Genomic DNA, 19,635 nt, shown 5'->3' with positions numbered 1-19,635 from the left:
AAAAAGACATAAAATTACACAATTTAAAAACACCCCAAAAGTACCCCCAAGATCCATGGAAACCCACAAGAGTCACATCCTCAGATAGCCCTGATCTGGGTGATCAACATATCCAAAAATCACCCAGATCAGTTCAGTGGTTTGTTTTTTTCCATGGAAGTCACATGTATTTTTGCAGGGCCCATAATCCTGGGGCAAGAGGCTTGCAAGCAGGCCTCTCCAAGCACAAGTGGCGATGTTAATTTCGCCACACACCCTACTTACTGTATCTCACAAAAGAGAGTACATCCCAACACATTTTTGTAAATATTTTATTATATCTTTTATATCTTTTCATGTGACAACACTGAAGAAATGACACTCTGCTACAATGTAAAGTAGTAAGTGTAAAGCCTGTATAACAGTGTACATTTGCTGTCTCCTCAAAATAATAAAATAAAACATACATCCATTAATATCTAAACCGTTGGCAACAAAAGTGAGTACACCCCTAAGTGGAAATGTCCAAATTGGGCCCAAAGTGTCAATATTTTGTGTGGCTGCCATTATTTTCCAGTACTGCCTTAACCCCCATGGGGATAGAGTTCACCAGAGCTTCACAGGTTGCCTCTGGAGTCCTCTTCCACTCCTCCATGACGATATCACAGAGCTGGTGGATGTTAGAGAGCTTGAGTTCCCCCACCTTTCGTTTGAGGATGCCCCACAGATGCTCAATAGGGTTTAGGTCTGTAGACATGCTTGGCCGGTCCATCACCTTTACCTTCAGCTTCTTTAGCAAGGCAGTGGTCGTCTTGGAGGTGTGTTTGGCAGCACTCATGTAGGCCCAGACCATGACATTCCCACCACCGTGCTTGACTGTAGGCAAGTCACACTTGTCTTTGTACTCCTCACCTGGTTGCTGCCACACACGCTTGACACCATCTGAACCAAATCTTGGTCTCCTCGGACCACAGGACATGGTTCCAGTAATCCATGTCCTTAGTCTGCTTGTCTTCAGCAAACTGTTTGCGGGCTTTCTTGTGCGGGCTCATCTTTAGAAGAGGCTAAGCACTGACAGGCTGGCCCTCCACCCTTTGATCTCTGCAGCAATGCTGGCAGCACTCATACGTCTATTTCCCAAAGACAACCTCAGGATATGACGCTGAGCACATGCACTCAACTTCTTTGGTCGACCATGGCGATGCCGGTTTTGAGTGGAACCTGTCCTGTGAAACCGCTGTATGGTCTTGCCCACCGTGCTGCAGCTCAGTTTCAGGGTGTTTACAATCTTCTTATAGCCCAGGCCATTTTTATGTAGAGCAACAATTCTTTTTTTCAGATCCTCAGAGTTCTTTGCCATGAGGTGCCATCTTTAACTTCCAGTGACCAGTAAGAGAGCATGTGAGAGCGATAACACCAAATTTAACACACCTGCTCCCCATTCACACCTGAGACCTTGTAACACTAACGAGTCACATGACACTGGGGAGGGAAAATGGCTAATTGGGCATAAATTGGTACATTTCCGCTTAGGAGTGTACTCACTTTTGTTGCCAACGGTTTAGACATTAATGGCTGTGTGGAGTTATTTTGAGGGGACAGCAAATCGACACTGTTATACAGGATGTACACTTACTACTTTATATTGTAGCAGATTGTCATTTCTTCAGTGTTATCACATGAAAAGATATAAAATATTTACAAAAATGTGAGGGATGTACTCACTTTTTTGAGATACTGTGTATTTCTTAGGGGAAGCAAATCGGGGTGATAAGGGGGCCTTTATTCGATTCTTGCTCCGGAGCCCTGCAAATCCGAGTTATGCCCCTGCAGTCCAAGAAAGATGTTCAGATTCAACAATACTGCCACATTTAATCCTGACCGTCCGCACACTAAAATGGCAAGAGCAAGTGTTACATTTGTTACTAAGTCATTGACCAGCAGAGATAGGCCAACAAAGGATCACATAAAAGTGTCCAAGAGGAAATATTACCATTCATAATCTCTAATTTAAGAGAAGCAGACACAAAGCCTACTCTGAATTAAAAAAAAAAATCTCAGCGTACACATTACATCAGTTAGAGGAATAGAAGTAGTAAATGTTTGTGTAGAAACTGCTGTATATAACAGTCTTAAATTCAATGAGATAATTTAGGGCAATTCTTTTAAATTAAAAGGAAAGAAAAATGCAGAAAGGCTCCAAAGAATATTACAATCCTTTCTGAAGTCCACCAAGATACTGATAAGACCATAAGACTTAGATTTAGAGGAGCAATAGAGCAAGCGTTGCAGAGTTCTTATTGTATAGTTAGGTAAAAACCCAGGGTGGAGACTTGATAAAATAAGGTCCATAAGTATTTGACAGGTATTTTAGCTGCCTTAGAACTGGCTGTGGAACCTAGGTTCGAATCCCAGTCAGACCACATTACCAGTAAGTGTCTTTGGGCAAGACACCTAATGATATACATCTGCTTCCTCAAATCCTTGTACACTGTAAGCTCATTTGAGCCGGGCCTTCTTCTAAAACACTGCAGAATATGCTGGCACTATATAAATTATAATAATAACAAATATGAAATCTACTTACCTGATCAGATGGATGGGCCAAATTTCTTTAATCTGAGGATGTAGGACCTTCTTCCACAAACCGGGGACTATTATGTGACAGGGTGTATTAAACAGTAATACTGTAGCCCTCTAAAACTCTATACATCCAACTCACCAATAAGGTGTGAGTATAGTGAAACCTGCCTTACCACGCGGAAGGTGAAATGGACTCTTAAGTGGACATACATGCATAGAGAAAGATTACAAAATAAAAGCCTTCAGAGCTTCAACTCACTCTCACCATCTCCACAGGAAGCCAAACAAGTACTTGGAAATTAAGAGAAGGATGAGATGCAAAGCTCTTGGGTGGGTTTAGCCTCTCCATCTGGGAAGAACTACGGTAAGTAAGGATCTTTTGTGTTCTCTCACCATATTAAGATTAAAAACACACACAAAAAACTACACCAGCAAATACAAACCAACATAGTACAGATTCTAAAGTAGAACAGTAAATGTGCTAAATGCTGATAACTAGAGGATGATCTATACTCTTGATGTATGCCTTAGTGTTTCTCTGAAGCATAATTTTTGCAAAATATGTAGGCACTAGTACAAATCACATCACTTATAATACTCCACCTAGCTTTAATGTATATAGTTTATTTTGATGAAATCAAAACATTTTAAATATATACATGACAGTACAAAAGAAGAATTTTGGAAGGGAGATTTACGTTCCCAATAAACGGAGGAATGAATAAGTCCCCTTAGCATATTTACTTGGGAAGCAGATTATTAAAATCCCATTAATACTGTAAAATTACTTTGCAAGATAAAGATGGGTTTAAGAGATTATCAGTTAAATCCTGCTGTAAATTTCTAGAGTAAAGAGGTTTATTAAGACTGGCCTGGTGTATATATTAGATGCATAATTTATCCCGCCTTGACCCATTTTGTGATGACATTCATGTCAGTTGAGGGTTAAGAAATCAGTGCACTACAGACCTTTTTAACTTGCGTTTATACGTTTACCAGAGATAATTAGAGTCTGGTCTGACTGGTCTGAGCACCACTAATTAAGGGAGGGTTAAAAAATTATTGATAAAGACTGAATAAATGCTTTATTAATCCTCCCGCATTATTAAATAAAAATACAAGATAACCAAGGTATACACTTATACAACCAATACATATATGCAAATATGTAGTAATAGCATTCCTTGGGGAGGCCAAACCTGACTCGTTGAGGTGTGTTACTCTGGGGGCTGCTGGAGAACAATGAAATCTTTGTTATTTTTCCTTTGTGTTGAATGATGAGGCAGGAAGAGTTATGCTACTCTAGTGACACAGATCTCTATAGCTAAATTCTTGCTTGGTCATGTTCAATGTACAGTTGCTAATGATGGAAATGGAATGTTGCATTATAATGGGTTATCCCTGTGCGTGTACCACAACAGGATGGTACTCAACTCCCTCCTCATTACACCAATGGCAGGAAAATTATATGGATATGTATTTTTAAAGAAAGTATAAACAGATGCTGCAGTAACATATAAAAGGCATGGAATGCAGTAAAAGGACGATATGGAATTAGTAAAGTTAAAATGCTGACAAGAAGACGGACAGGAATACTGCTGGGTTGGTAGACAAGAGGAGCCTATCTAGGCCAAATAGTGACATTCCAGCATAAGCTATATTAATCACCTATCTGTGACCTTTAAGTGCCTGTGACCATTAAGTTAAATTTCCTGCCAATGAAATGCAACTTTGATGTTGCTAAAATACAAAGAATATAATACAAATAATTTGATGATCATTATTTGATTAATTCTCCAAAATCCAAAACACTGCTGGAGTTCAAGCCTAACACTCGGTGCAACTCAATATGATCATTGTTGTCCAACTGAAAATCCACAAGCAAAATATGCTTTGGCTTAGAAAGTGTCAGACTAGGGCAAATGTTCTATTCTGTTACATCAAAAGTATAATGCCTTAAGGCCAACATAATTTTATATAACACCTTGGATACTTTGGGGATCTACAGACTTCACTTTCCACAGTTTTATAGGGGAGTATAACCCAGACAGGGGAGGGTAGTGCTAAAGGTCATTACTCGAGTGATCATTTGTCAAGCTCCAGGTAAACTTTTGATTCATGTTTACATTAAAGGGGCACTCTGATGTTAGAAATAAATACATATGAGCCTAATGTCGGAGGTATTCTTCACAGTTTAGACTACCCCCCTCCACCCCCCACCGATGACCACAAAAATCTGTTACATCAAATTCAGTGGCAGGTGGGTTTCCTCACCGCAGCTCCGTTCTGCCTCTGGGAGATCACCATCCCAGTCAATCCAATGCTTCTCAATGGAAAGTATTGGAGGCATGGCTCATGTGCAGCAAAGTAAGTTAGGGAACCCTCTCAGATATCTAGTTGGCAGCTGGGAGGAATTACCAAGATGATGGGAGTATGAAAGTTCTGATTTATCGTGAAATTAGAACGATCATAAAATAAGAAAAACTTAACCCTAACACATTTCAGAATCCTGAAGTGCTTTAGGGGACTATAGTGTTCTTTAAAAAAAAAAAAACATCAGTGTGCATTGTAATATTCTAATAAGACTATTACTATTGCATAGATCTTTATAACAGAGTACAAGACAGTAGATTTTAAAATAATACATGGAGAAGCATAGTATGACAAACTGAAAAAGGAACATAGTAAGTCAGACTATTCATATGCATACTGTTAGACACAATTCATCTTAAACCTACTGGATTTGAATGTCTGGAATCCCTTTGGCTCCACTGGAACAGTATGGACTATTGGGTTTACATTTACAACTGGAAAAAAGAAGCACAAGAGTCAAACTTTTATATTTTAAAGGACTTGTTAACCCCAATTATAATGCACTTATTATGTAGATATCTTAATATTATAATATAGCAGCCATAGCCGAATTTTACAGCAGTTTTAAATTCACCTATTATCTTGTTCTGGAAATATTAAAGGAATACTCCAGGCACCATAACCACTGCAGAATGATGCGTCCCACACTGTAACGAGTCAAACCATGTCAGAATATTTTGACTTCTTACCTGTGGTTTCATGAGTGCAGCTCCCCACCTCCACTACTATTCACTGGAAGACAGAAGCTCTCTCTCATTGAGTTTAGTTGACACTGCAGGGCATAGCTCATGGGCTGAAAGCGATCAACTGACCCTATCAGCCAATGAGCTAGCCTTGCACTTCATAGCTTATCTCAGGAGAACTAAATGAATCTCCTGAGTTGAGCTTCTGGCACTTAGTGAGCTGTAGAGAAGGCACAAGGTGGACTCCAGCTAAGAAGTCCTAATGTTCTAAAATGGTTTAACTCTTACAATGGGGGGGTCTCCAGACCACCAAGGCACTCCTTTAAATAGATAAAAGAATATCTGTTTTAATAACTTAATGAAGATATACGACTATATTTCTAAAACACTAACATACACTATAGCAATACACAATGGATAAACAGCAAATAACTGTTTTCAAAAACCTTTAGACATACAACCATTACTGTATCTACGCTCCACCATACATGGTATGAACACAGGGTTCAGTGCACATATTCCCCATGGTTCATAGGGGGATTCTGGGCCCTATGCAACATTTAGTGGTCCGGTTCTTTCTTAGTGACCAGAAGATGAGACATGAGCAGGGAAAACTCCATTTACTTAGATATCTCACCCCACTACGTATGGGGTGGGATAGTTGGAGGGAGCCAGATTTGTATTTGAAATTTTATTAAATTAACTATGTTTTAATGAATAGCCAATTTGGGCATTTTTCGCTAAGACAGTTATTAAGTCAGTCTCTAGTAGTTTCTAACTTGGATCTTGTGAAAGAATAACCCTTTTATATTTAAATGTACAGAATAAGCACTTATAAGGTTGACCCTGAGGTCTATACTTGCATTAGAAAGATTTGATATTTAGACAGAAATCCAGAGTAGCAAGTAAAAAAAAAAAAATATCAAATGATCAATAGGACTTATTTTAAACTTTGAATTACCTTATACAGTGGAACCTCGGAACTCGAACTTAATCCTTTCCAGAAGGCTGTTCGAGTTCCGATTTGTTCGAGAACCGAATTAACATTTTCCATAGAAATTCATGTATATTTGATTAATCCATTCCAGCCCCCCAAAAGAAGACTGAATGGAGCGGTTTGCTGACAGAATGGAGCTATATTTGAAGACTGAGTGGAACTCTATATTTTTAAAAAAAAATCTTTATTTTGGGGGGCGGAGCTTAGCGGTCGAAGCAGACAGTCGCATGGCTGCGGGGCTCCCGTCAATTGAGCCAGCAAACCCCTTATACAAACGAGCAAACACAACCCAACTCCGCTCCAGACACCCACAGAGACCCACACAACCTCAATGGGTCGAAAATCGAAAAAAGCAAAAGCCGAAAATCCCCGACAAAGCATGGATATCGGGGCGCTATGGCGGCAAGCACAGGCCGCAACCGGAGCGCACATGGCGGCCATGCATGGCGGATGCTCCGATTTTTCGGACGGGACCTCTGAAGGAGAGGATGGGGACCCCCCACAGCCCGAGACCACACAGGTACAAACACTGGTACAGGCACAACCACCCATGAAAGCACCCACCCCAGTGACTATGGAGGCTATAGGGGAACTCATGGCAGACCACCATAGAAAGATAGCAGCAGATGTGGCCCTGCTTAGAGAGGATTTTAAACTCATCACAACCAGGCTGGGAGCTGTGGAAGGCACCGTTAATAATCACACGACACAGATGACAGAACTGCAAGCGGCAATACATAGCCTACAGCAGCAAACACTGCTCCACGAGCAGCAACTGGCCTCCCAGGAGGATAAACTTCGCCGCAACAACCTAAAACTTAGGGGAGTCCTGGACTCCGTCCCAGAGGCGGAACTACCACATCTGGCAAGGAGACTTCTCACCACGCTAGTGACCCCGAAATCAGCCAAAGCAATCACCCTCGATGGCATATTCCGCTTACCAAAGTCAGCGAGAGCACCACCTACCGCCACAGGGGACCTCATAGTCCGGTTCCAGTCCCTCAGTGACAAGCAAGCAATCCTGGCAGCCGTCAGAGGCCAACCAACACTTACCTTTGAGGGGATGACACTTTCCTTCTTCTCTGATCTCTCAGGGGGGACATTGGCGTGGAGGAGATCACTGGGCCCATTCACATCCCTCCTGCGACTACACCAAGTCCGGTACCGCTGGGGACCAGGGCGCACCCTTCAGATTGAACGGGGAGGCAACTCTCACATAGTCCATAATATGCAAGAGGCCACGGAGGCACTAGGACTACTGAACCTCCCCACGACTGCACTCGCCACAGTGACAGACATGTCCGGTCCCAGGCGCCCACTGGGGAGGAACGCAGCCGCCGCACCGGAGTTCGTCCCCCGACGACCCACTGCAAACTCATACGCGGCAGCCACTACATGAACTGGGGCTCAGTGATACTGGACACACTTTCGGGCATACCATACCCCCCCCTGTCGACCGTCTGCATATGTCTCTACACATGTAGCAGAGGAAAACACTTCAAACGTTAATTCGGCATCACGGACATAGTTTATTCATATTTTTCTTATCCTTTATTACTGTTACGTGACTCGCTACCCACACGAGCTGACTCAATCTTTTAAGCTACCCGCACCTACTGGATTTTCAGACTTATCTGCAAACTCGCGGGATGCCCAGTATCCAATGACTCTATCTAATGCCTTAGTTAACACATCTTTCTATATTTTCAATGTATATAAGTTTGTTTTGATTTTTCTTTTGGAGTCCATACAATCGCAGCAGCCAAGTACATGGTGATGTGTGTGCCATAGGGTGGATATCAGCCTGTTGAATCACTCTAATACTGTTCATATCTAAGTGATCATTATACTTTTACGTATATATAGCCTGAAATACCCTAATTTCTGCATACGCATATCATAGTAGCACACTCATGAATAGCAAGCCTGATCTCGCTAATGTAAACTCATTATGACATATAACGTGCACTGAGTTAACCCTGCCTTCATTTTACTAATTTTACTAATTTTTAGGCTAGCCGGATAACCCTGCCAGGGATATGCTACATTGCCTAAGCTAGATGAGTATATTTAGGCTGTGAAACGCAACACACTTAAAAACTCATTATTGTGTTTACAGGTATTGCTCACCGACATTTAATCTTTCTCTCTCAATTGATAACTAGCATGTTTTCCATTTACTATTATTAGTATAAAATGAGGTTGGAGCCTAAAAATATGCCAATATCTAACCCTGGCGTCACTCTTGCACCACGCTGTTGTGGCATAAGTTGAAGTGAATTTATTATCTTATCTTAGACTAGCCTGGGATTGCAGGGGGGACCTCACTAGATGTTTGTCAACTAAATAATGCCTGCACCCACATGTTATATGGCTCAAACCCAAGCACATTGTACTTCTACCATTAAGCGTGTACTAACCTATTCTCAGTCTAGATAGCAAAGCCCCACGTCACAATGTCTGCAAAGCTTAGACTAGACCTTGATCTCTAGCCTACGGACTACTTAGCTATCATAAAAAAGAAAATGTGCATTGTATATGAAACCACACTGTTGTTGTTTAATGTATACTGCTTTGATTGCACTAGCTATCGTGGCAGTGCAAATCTGCTTGTTAACTCATGCACAACCTAAATAAAGAATTAAAAAAAAAAAAAAAAAAAAATCTTTATTTTATTTCTGCAAAGATAAGACACACAGGCTCACAATGCCACAACAGCTAGATTAAGCATTATTTCAATCGTAGGTTTACATATGTTAGGCATTAGAAAATACTGCACATTTTTAAAAGTTAATGTCGCTTGTGAAAGAGTTACTTCCGTTCTTCTTATTAGTGAAAGTAAGGAACAAGATTAGATAAAACAAGATAACATAAAATTAGCTCTAAGACTAAAATGTTGAAACTGCAGAATATGCTTGAGAGAAAGGCATAATGAATATTGCTTAAAGATATCTGCATTTATAGGACAAAGCTAAGGCTAATATTTATATAGCATATGGTACTTACAAGCAAAGTGAATAGCTCAGTTGCGAGCGTAAGTTGGATGCACACAATGTATATAGCATAGAGTGCAGCGTCAATGGCAAGTGACACGGAACTCAAGCTTTGTGTCCAGCTTCAGGTTCAACCGATCCAAACCAGCAGTAGTGTTGGAGCCCGGAAAAGCAAGTAGTGGGGGTCCCCCCAATCGGTGCCCTTCCAGCCGGTATACATTCTGATGTTTTGGTAACACAAGTCCCCTGTCTGGTTACAAGCAGATCTTGGGCTTGTTGTCCCGTGTAAGGTTTGTGAAGTTTGCGGTGACTGGAAACCTCAGATGAATAAAGGTGGTGTGCGGGGGGGGATCCCGTATCGATCCACAGCCCAGGAAGCTAGTGGTTCAGGGCTGGATTGTGCCAGGTAGCCCAGGGTCCTCTGGCGTGATGACGTTAAACAGGTGGGGCAGTGATCTCACGGAGGAAAGAGGGATTTTCAGGGGGTAGTCCCGGGGTATGTCGCTGTTTAGGCATTAAGCAACTCACCGCTGGTCTGAGGCTGACTAGCTGATGCTTTAGTCGGATCGCCCGCCTCCTCCACCAAGCTTTCAAAGCTGCACCTTGGTCCTGTCCTGGAGCTGCGGGCTGTGGCGTGGTGTCCTGTGGGGTTATTGCCGGTGGGACCTCTCCTGGAGTGCCCTTGTGATCAGAGAGCCTGGCCCAAAAGTCGGCTAGCAGGCGGTCTAGCCGTTCCGAAAGTGAGGGCAGTGGGGATCTGGGTGCTGGCTTGCCTGTGGCATCCGCCATGTTATGCATCGCTAGTCCAGCAGTGCAGGTAAGCCAAGTGTGATGCCGTATTCTTGGGCTGCGAGCGGTGTTTGCCGGGATATCCCTCACCGGCGGGGGGAGTGGAGGGGGAGTGAGAGAGAGTGTGCAAGGGAGACCTCCAATTTAGTAAGCTGCAGTCGTTGGAGGGATCGTCCGCCTCCCTCATGCCGTCTGCAGGCCTCAAGTCTATCCCTTGGACGTAGTCGCCGATTTCGGTCGAGGACTCGATTGTGTACTGCCGCTGTGGTAGACCCCTGTCTCTAGGGCTTAAAAGCAGGCAATATTAAGGCTATTTGAGGTGATTTGGGCTGAATTTAAGCTGTTTTTGCACGGAGCTCGTCCAATGTGTGACCGCTCAGCTTGGCTGCTGAGCTCCGCCCCCCGTGGAACTCTATTTGAAGACTGAATGGAGCTGTTTGCTAACAGAATGGAGCTTTTCCTGACAGAATGAAGCTCTGCTGACAGAATGGAGCTGTTTGCTGACAAAATGGAGCGGTTTGCTTAGAGAAGAGAGCAGTTTCCTAACAGAATGGAATGGTGATGCATCATACTAATGAGGTACCAATGAGTTTACCAATGAGGTTACCATAGAGGTGAATGCCGGGTGATGTGTTCGGGTACCGAGGATTGTTCGCGTACCAAGACATTTTTATGTGATATTTTAGTTCGACTTCTGAATTGTTCAAACGGGAACGTTCGAGTTCCAAAGTTCCACTGTATTATAGTATTAAGAGCCAGAGGGTTTATTAAAGGGACACTATAGTCACCAGAACAACTACAGCTTATTGAATTTGTTCTGGTGAGTAGAATCATTACCTTCAGGCTTTTTGCTGTAAACACTGTCTTTTCAGAGAAAATGCAGTGTTTACATTACAGCCTAGTGATAGCTGTTAGAGATCCTTCCTGGGTCATGGCTGCCTAAAATGCATGCAAACATTCAGTGTCTCCTCCCTCTGCATGCAGACACTGAACTTTTCTCATAGAGATTCATTGATTCAATTCATCTCTACGAGGAGATGTTGATTGGCCAGGGCTGTGTTTGAATCATGCTGGTTCTACCCCTGATCTGCCTCTTTGTCAGTCTCAGAAACAGGGACAGAGCCAGCAACTCCAGACTTGAATACAAGTAAGATTTCTATATTTAGGGAGGCATGAGGGGCTCAGGGTGGCTAGATGGTGGTGTTACAAATCGCTATTTGTAACTGGCCCTTTAAATGAAAAATTGCCCTGCTTCCCTGGATTGTGGAGAAGCCTATTTGCCAGCCTCCTTCCTTATGACTATGGCCCTGTGTGAGCGGTGATACCCCAGATGGCTATGCCATGGAGCCTATTCATATAATGAAAGACTATGGGAAAGACTTTGGCTCCATGGCAATTAAACTGTATTTGTGTGGTCTGCGTGCCATTCACCTAATAATGTGCACGCAGACCTGAGCTATCTGGGGATATGTTAAATGTCTGTGTTTAATGTATAAAATGTGACTTTATGTATTTTAAAGTGTTTTATGTTGTTTTGCAACCATGTGGTTAATGGAGTCTGCCTCTAGTCCTGGATAATTGAATTACTTCCCCCCATTGTCTCCAGGATAGAGGGCCCTGTAAAACCATGCTTCCAGAAGGTCAAATGCACATTTGTACTAACTTCTGAACCCCTGGTCCAATTCGTATGATTTTTGAGTATGTTGTTCCCCTGAATGGATTGATTGTGAATATGTATTTTTATGCGAATGTGATGTATATTTTGGGAGTTATGAATGTTGTGTAAAAACTGTATTTTTACTGTCTGTGATAATTATGTTAATCCCTTGTGTAGCATAATTATATCACAGACATAGGGGAGGATTTTGTGTGTAATTACTGGGAGTGGTTTTAATGATGTACGTGTATGATTGGTTGTTTTGTCCCGCCCTGTGGGTGGTCCTGTATTTTCAAAATGGTAATAAAAACCAGGCTGGGTGTTCCAGCACCTCAGACCTCTTCTAACCCTCTAACTTGTAGCCTCGACTCATGTTTGTAGGGGACAGCTATAATCACTACAGGGATTGCTATGCTCTTCATACTCCCTTAGCTGTTGAGCTCTTGTAAGAGCTCTTGTTCCTGATCCTGCTTCGCTCTACAGAAGGAAGAGGTTCACCTATTGGAACCTGGAGCCTGGTCGTAGGTCCAGGGCGCAGAGCAGACGGCGAGATACCAGCCCAGCAGCGGTGGTTCGTGGAGTTCGCAGTGCTTATGGTGGCTACGGTGCTGATGGTCCTTTGGAAAGCGCTAGGAGCATCCTTTCTACGGTCCAACTTCCAGCCAGCCTGGAGGCAACCGTAACATTTGGTGGCAGCAGTGGGATGGCGTCCTAGCGCAAGGTAAATAAATACAATAAAAAAGGAGCAGCACCCCAACAGCAGTGGTATCGTATGAGAGTTGTTGAGGGCAACGCTAGCCTCTGCGCAGCGTCCCTACCTAGAGCAGCATGGAGCCAGCCAGTCCGTGCACAGCAGTCAAAACGGAGGAGCGGTTCCTCGAAAGATTGCATGATTTCCTATCCTGGAGAGATGGGGCAGTCTCAGACGAAGAGATGTATGGGTACAGACATGAAGCCAGACTTCAGCTGTGGGAAGAAGCCCTACAGGAAGTTCAACGTTGGCGAGGAGATTATAGTATCAGCCGAGAGCAGCAAATCCAGGCTCGAATGGCAGAGCGGATGCCCTTCCTGGGCAAACAACCCCTTCCAGTGTGGGTAGCTAAACTAGAGAATCTAGTATATAACGAACTGTGGCTCGACACCGCATACCAGGTGCTACAGTGGTACGCAACTCAGCTCGCTCCAGAGATGGCTGAGTATGAATTCCCAGAATGTGGGGATTACGATGGCCCTGATCTATTCTGGGAGAATATGGACGATGATGACTTTGGTAGGGCTACAGATTCACGCTTCTGGGACCTGTTTGATGACCGGGAAGACAAGCTGGGCCTCCCTAGAACTATTAACCTAGAGGCAGATCTGCGGTACCTAGTCACCAACGAATGTGACCTTGAGTGGAAGTACCAGCACCTCATCGATGGGTCCCGGGAAGAGACACCCGGTCCCCTTCCTCCACAGCATCCAGAGGTACCCCAGGAGAGCACAGCAGCAGAACCAGGTCGAGAGCCCTTCAGCTGGCAGGACATCGTAGGGGTATACTGGGAGGAACCTCCGATGGCAGGTGGAGATGGGACCGCAGTCTCTCTACCGGCCCTACAGGGATGCTGGGCAGGCGGCCCAGATCCCCAACCCCAGGGTGAGTTACAGGGAGAGGAGAGCAACGACCTCCCTCCCCAGCGGCAGCGTGAGTTAAAGGGAGAGGAGAGCAGCGACCTCCCTCCCCAGCAGCAGTGCACTGTACAGAGGGAAGAGACAACCGGTCTCCTTCCCCAACCACAACCAGAGGTACCCGAGGCAGCAGGCCTCAAAGACTGGTCCTGGGAGGACCCCCAGCAGGCAGGTGGAGATGGGACTGCAGTCTCTCTACCGGCCCTACAGGGATGCTGGGCAGGCGGCCCAGATCCCCAGCGGCAGCCTGAGTTACAGGGAGAGGAGAGCAGCGACCTCCCTCCCCAGCGGCAGTGCACCGTGCAGAGGGAAGAGACAACCGGTCTCCTTCCCCAACCCCAACCAGAGATACCCGAGGCAGCAGGCCTCATAGAATGGTCCTGGGAGGACCCCCAGCAGGCAGGTGGAGATGGGACCGCAGTCTCTCTACCGGCCCTACAGGGATGCTGGGCAGGCGGCCCAGATCCCCAGCGGCAGACCCAGCTACAGGGAGGGGAGAGCATCGACCACCCTCCCCAGCCGGAGTATGCCTTCCAGGGAGAGGAGACAACCGGTCTCTCTCCCCAGCCGCAGCATGTTCCACAAGAAGCGGAGAGCATCGACCTCCCTTCTCAACGGCCGCAGGAGTATCAGGAGGAGGAGGTAAGCCAATTCCCCCCTCCTCAGCTAACTTCTAACCTGGGCCCAGGGTTAACAGTTCCCTTTGCCCCCGGGCAGGACTATGCCCCAATTCCCCCAGCAGAAGCGCTGGCACCAGGGCAGAGTGCCGCTGGCCTCTGCCCCCCAAGTACTACCAGCTATTTGCCCAGCTGCACCAGGAAGGCAGCGAGTGCTGCATGTTTACCCTACAACCTGGGACCTACAGGCCAGTACTATTTATTGTGGGGGGGCTTCTCTGCCAATGTTTATTTGTGGGTGGGCTGCGAGACTAACTTAGGCACTGACCGACAGAAGGTCAGGTGCCTGGTTAGTCTCCCTCCAAAAGGGGAGATGTGTTACAAATCGCTATTTGTAACTGGCCCTTTAAATGAAAAATTGCCCTGCTTCCCTGGATTGTGGAGAAGCCTATTTGCCAGCCTCCTTCCTTATGACTATGGCCCTGTGTGAGCGGTGATACCCCAGATGGCTATGCCATGGAGCCTATTCATATAATGAAAGACTATGGGAAAGACTTTGGCTCCATGGCAATTAAACTGTATTTGTGTGGTCTGCGTGCCATTCACCTAATAATGTGCACGCAGACCTGAGCTATCTGGGGATATGTTAAATGTCTGTGTTTAATGTATAAAATGTGACTTTATGTATTTTAAAGTGTTTTATGTTGTTTTGCAACCATGTGGTTAATGGAGTCTGCCTCTAGTCCTGGATAATTGAATTACTTCCCCCCATTGTCTCCAGGATAGAGGGCCCTGTAAAACCATGCTTCCAGAAGGTCAAATGCACATTTGTACTAACTTCTGAACCCCTGGTCCAATTCGTATGATTTTTGAGTATGTTGTTCCCCTGAATGGATTGATTGTGAATATGTATTTTTATGCGAATGTGATGTATATTTTGGGAGTTATGAATGTTGTGTAAAAACTGTATTTTTACTGTCTGTGATAATTATGTTAATCCCTTGTGTAGCATAATTATATCACAGACATAGGGGAGGATTTTGTGTGTAATTACTGGGAGTGGTTTTAATGATGTACGTGTATGATTGGTTGTTTTGTCCCGCCCTGTGGGTGGTCCTGTATTTTCAAAATGGTAATAAAAACCAGGCTGGGTGTTCCAGCACCTCAGACCTCTTCTAACCCTCTAACTTGTAGCCTCGACTCATGTTTGTAGGGGACAGCTATAATCACTACAGGGATTGCTATGCTCTTCATACTCCCTTAGCTGTTGAGCTCTTGTAAGAGCTCTTGTTCCTGATCCTGCTTCGCTCTACAGAAGGAAGAGGTTCACCTATTGGAACCTGGAGCCTGGTCGTAGGTCCAGGGCGCAGAGCAGACGGCGAGATACCAGCCCAGCAGCGGTGGTTCGTGGAGTTCGCAGTGCTTATGGTGGCTACGGTGCTGATGGTCCTTTGGAAAGCGCTAGGAGCATCCTTTCTACGGTCCAACTTCCAGCCAGCCTGGAGGCAACCGTAACATTTGGTGGCAGCAGTGGGATGGCGTCCTAGCGCAAGGTAAATAAATACAATAAAAAAGGAGCAGCACCCCAACAGCAGTGGTATCGTATGAGAGTTGTTGAGGGCAACGCTAGCCTCTGCGCAGCGTCCCTACCTAGAGCAGCATGGAGCCAGCCAGTCCGTGCACAGCAGTCAAAACGGAGGAGCGGTTCCTCGAAAGATTGCATGATTTCCTATCCTGGAGAGATGGGGCAGTCTCAGACGAAGAGATGTATGGGTACAGACATGAAGCCAGACTTCAGCTGTGGGAAGAAGCCCTACAGGAAGTTCAACGTTGGCGAGGAGATTATAGTATCAGCCGAGAGCAGCAAATCCAGGCTCGAATGGCAGAGCGGATGCCCTTCCTGGGCAAACAACCCCTTCCAGTGTGGGTAGCTAAACTAGAGAATCTAGTATATAACGAACTGTGGCTCGACACCGCATACCAGGTGCTACAGTGGTACGCAACTCAGCTCGCTCCAGAGATGGCTGAGTATGAATTCCCAGAATGTGGGGATTACGATGGCCCTGATCTATTCTGGGAGAATATGGACGATGATGACTTTGGTAGGGCTACAGATTCACGCTTCTGGGACCTGTTTGATGACCGGGAAGACAAGCTGGGCCTCCCTAGAACTATTAACCTAGAGGCAGATCTGCGGTACCTAGTCACCAACGAATGTGACCTTGAGTGGAAGTACCAGCACCTCATCGATGGGTCCCGGGAAGAGACACCCGGTCCCCTTCCTCCACAGCATCCAGAGGTACCCCAGGAGAGCACAGCAGCAGAACCAGGTCGAGAGCCCTTCAGCTGGCAGGACATCGTAGGGGTATACTGGGAGGAACCTCCGATGGCAGGTGGAGATGGGACCGCAGTCTCTCTACCGGCCCTACAGGGATGCTGGGCAGGCGGCCCAGATCCCCAACCCCAGGGTGAGTTACAGGGAGAGGAGAGCAACGACCTCCCTCCCCAGCGGCAGCGTGAGTTAAAGGGAGAGGAGAGCAGCGACCTCCCTCCCCAGCAGCAGTGCACTGTACAGAGGGAAGAGACAACCGGTCTCCTTCCCCAACCACAACCAGAGGTACCCGAGGCAGCAGGCCTCAAAGACTGGTCCTGGGAGGACCCCCAGCAGGCAGGTGGAGATGGGACTGCAGTCTCTCTACCGGCCCTACAGGGATGCTGGGCAGGCGGCCCAGATCCCCAGCGGCAGCCTGAGTTACAGGGAGAGGAGAGCAGCGACCTCCCTCCCCAGCGGCAGTGCACCGTGCAGAGGGAAGAGACAACCGGTCTCCTTCCCCAACCCCAACCAGAGATACCCGAGGCAGCAGGCCTCATAGAATGGTCCTGGGAGGACCCCCAGCAGGCAGGTGGAGATGGGACCGCAGTCTCTCTACCGGCCCTACAGGGATGCTGGGCAGGCGGCCCAGATCCCCAGCGGCAGACCCAGCTACAGGGAGGGGAGAGCATCGACCACCCTCCCCAGCCGGAGTATGCCTTCCAGGGAGAGGAGACAACCGGTCTCTCTCCCCAGCCGCAGCATGTTCCACAAGAAGCGGAGAGCATCGACCTCCCTTCTCAACGGCCGCAGGAGTATCAGGAGGAGGAGGTAAGCCAATTCCCCCCTCCTCAGCTAACTTCTAACCTGGGCCCAGGGTTAACAGTTCCCTTTGCCCCCGGGCAGGACTATGCCCCAATTCCCCCAGCAGAAGCGCTGGCACCAGGGCAGAGTGCCGCTGGCCTCTGCCCCCCAAGTACTACCAGCTATTTGCCCAGCTGCACCAGGAAGGCAGCGAGTGCTGCATGTTTACCCTACAACCTGGGACCTACAGGCCAGTACTATTTATTGTGGGGGGGCTTCTCTGCCAATGTTTATTTGTGGGTGGGCTGCGAGACTAACTTAGGCACTGACCGACAGAAGGTCAGGTGCCTGGTTAGTCTCCCTCCAAAAGGGGAGATGTGTTACAAATCGCTATTTGTAACTGGCCCTTTAAATGAAAAATTGCCCTGCTTCCCTGGATTGTGGAGAAGCCTATTTGCCAGCCTCCTTCCTTATGACTATGGCCCTGTGTGAGCGGTGATACCCCAGATGGCTATGCCATGGAGCCTATTCATATAATGAAAGACTATGGGAAAGACTTTGGCTCCATGGCAATTAAACTGTATTTGTGTGGTCTGCGTGCCATTCACCTAATAATGTGCACGCAGACCTGAGCTATCTGGGGATATGTTAAATGTCTGTGTTTAATGTATAAAATGTGACTTTATGTATTTTAAAGTGTTTTATGTTGTTTTGCAACCATGTGGTTAATGGAGTCTGCCTCTAGTCCTGGATAATTGAATTACTTCCCCCCATTGTCTCCAGGATAGAGGGCCCTGTAAAACCATGCTTCCAGAAGGTCAAATGCACATTTGTACTAACTTCTGAACCCCTGGTCCAATTCGTATGATTTTTGAGTATGTTGTTCCCCTGAATGGATTGATTGTGAATATGTATTTTTATGCGAATGTGATGTATATTTTGGGAGTTATGAATGTTGTGTAAAAACTGTATTTTTACTGTCTGTGATAATTATGTTAATCCCTTGTGTAGCATAATTATATCACAGACATAGGGGAGGATTTTGTGTGTAATTACTGGGAGTGGTTTTAATGATGTACGTGTATGATTGGTTGTTTTGTCCCGCCCTGTGGGTGGTCCTGTATTTTCAAAATGGTAATAAAAACCAGGCTGGGTGTTCCAGCACCTCAGACCTCTTCTAACCCTCTAACTTGTAGCCTCGACTCATGTTTGTAGGGGACAGCTATAATCACTACAGGGATTGCTATGCTCTTCATACTCCCTTAGCTGTTGAGCTCTTGTAAGAGCTCTTGTTCCTGATCCTGCTTCGCTCTACAGAAGGAAGAGGTTCACCTATTGGAACCTGGAGCCTGGTCGTAGGTCCAGGGCGCAGAGCAGACGGCGAGATACCAGCCCAGCAGCGGTGGTTCGTGGAGTTCGCAGTGCTTATGGTGGCTACGGTGCTGATGGTCCTTTGGAAAGCGCTAGGAGCATCCTTTCTACGGTCCAACTTCCAGCCAGCCTGGAGGCAACCGTAACAGGTGGTTTTAACCATATAGGGTCAGGAATACATGTTAGTGCTCCTTTAATTAGTAAACCTTCAGTGAGTTGACTATTTGCATAATATAAACCAGAATAGCAATGCTATTTTTATGTTCTTGTTCTGCTATTTTGGCTAAAATGTTAATAAAACTCCCAGGTGACACATAAAAAACATCACCATATTTTTCCATGTATAAGACTTATTTTTTCTAATTTTTTTAGTCTAAAAAAGGGGTTAAAGTTAAGATGGTGCCTGCCGCATTTCAGTGTGCCACGGCCCACACACATACCTGGCCTCCTTCCCGCCGATCCACATCTGAAGACTGTGGCAAGGAGGAAAAACGTATCTATATGCGTGGGAGCTGCAGCAGACACCAGCACTTACCACCAACGGTGCTCCAGAGACATGCTACACCATAAAAAGTGCAGCCATATTAAGGTTTGCTGCCCCTCAGGTAGGTGTTGCTCTCTGATTTATATTTATTGGGGAAGAAATGGGATTCAGGAGCAGAGAGAATACTACTGTGATGTCCCAGCATGCCCTCACACCACCTGCTGTATTGTGGGAGCTGTAGCCTCCCAGCATGCACCATAGAGCCATTAACTTCACAGAGTACCGTAGCACAAGAATCAGAATCAGAAGTGTGTTGATCTCCTCAG

General features: G+C 45.9%; 1 protein-coding gene across 2 annotated transcripts in view; it reads right to left on the bottom strand.

Annotated features, from left to right (window-relative positions):
• REPS2 (RALBP1 associated Eps domain containing 2) overlaps positions 1 to 19,635 on the bottom strand; it is a 272,569-nt gene that overhangs the window by 94,714 nt on the left and 158,220 nt on the right. For both annotated transcript variants that reach the window (XM_063456831.1, XM_063456839.1), the window contains exon 12: positions 5,301 to 5,369. In XM_063456831.1, coding sequence (XP_063312901.1) covers positions 5,301 to 5,369 — 69 coding nt within the window. The remainder of the gene's footprint in view (positions 1 to 5,300; positions 5,370 to 19,635) is intronic.

Source organism: Pelobates fuscus, chromosome 1 (genome assembly GCF_036172605.1).
Source record: "Pelobates fuscus isolate aPelFus1 chromosome 1, aPelFus1.pri, whole genome shotgun sequence".
Lineage (NCBI taxonomy): Eukaryota > Metazoa > Chordata > Amphibia > Anura > Pelobatidae > Pelobates > Pelobates fuscus.
Note: the sequence above shows the minus strand (reverse complement) of the source record. Positions and strands in the feature narration are given on the sequence as shown.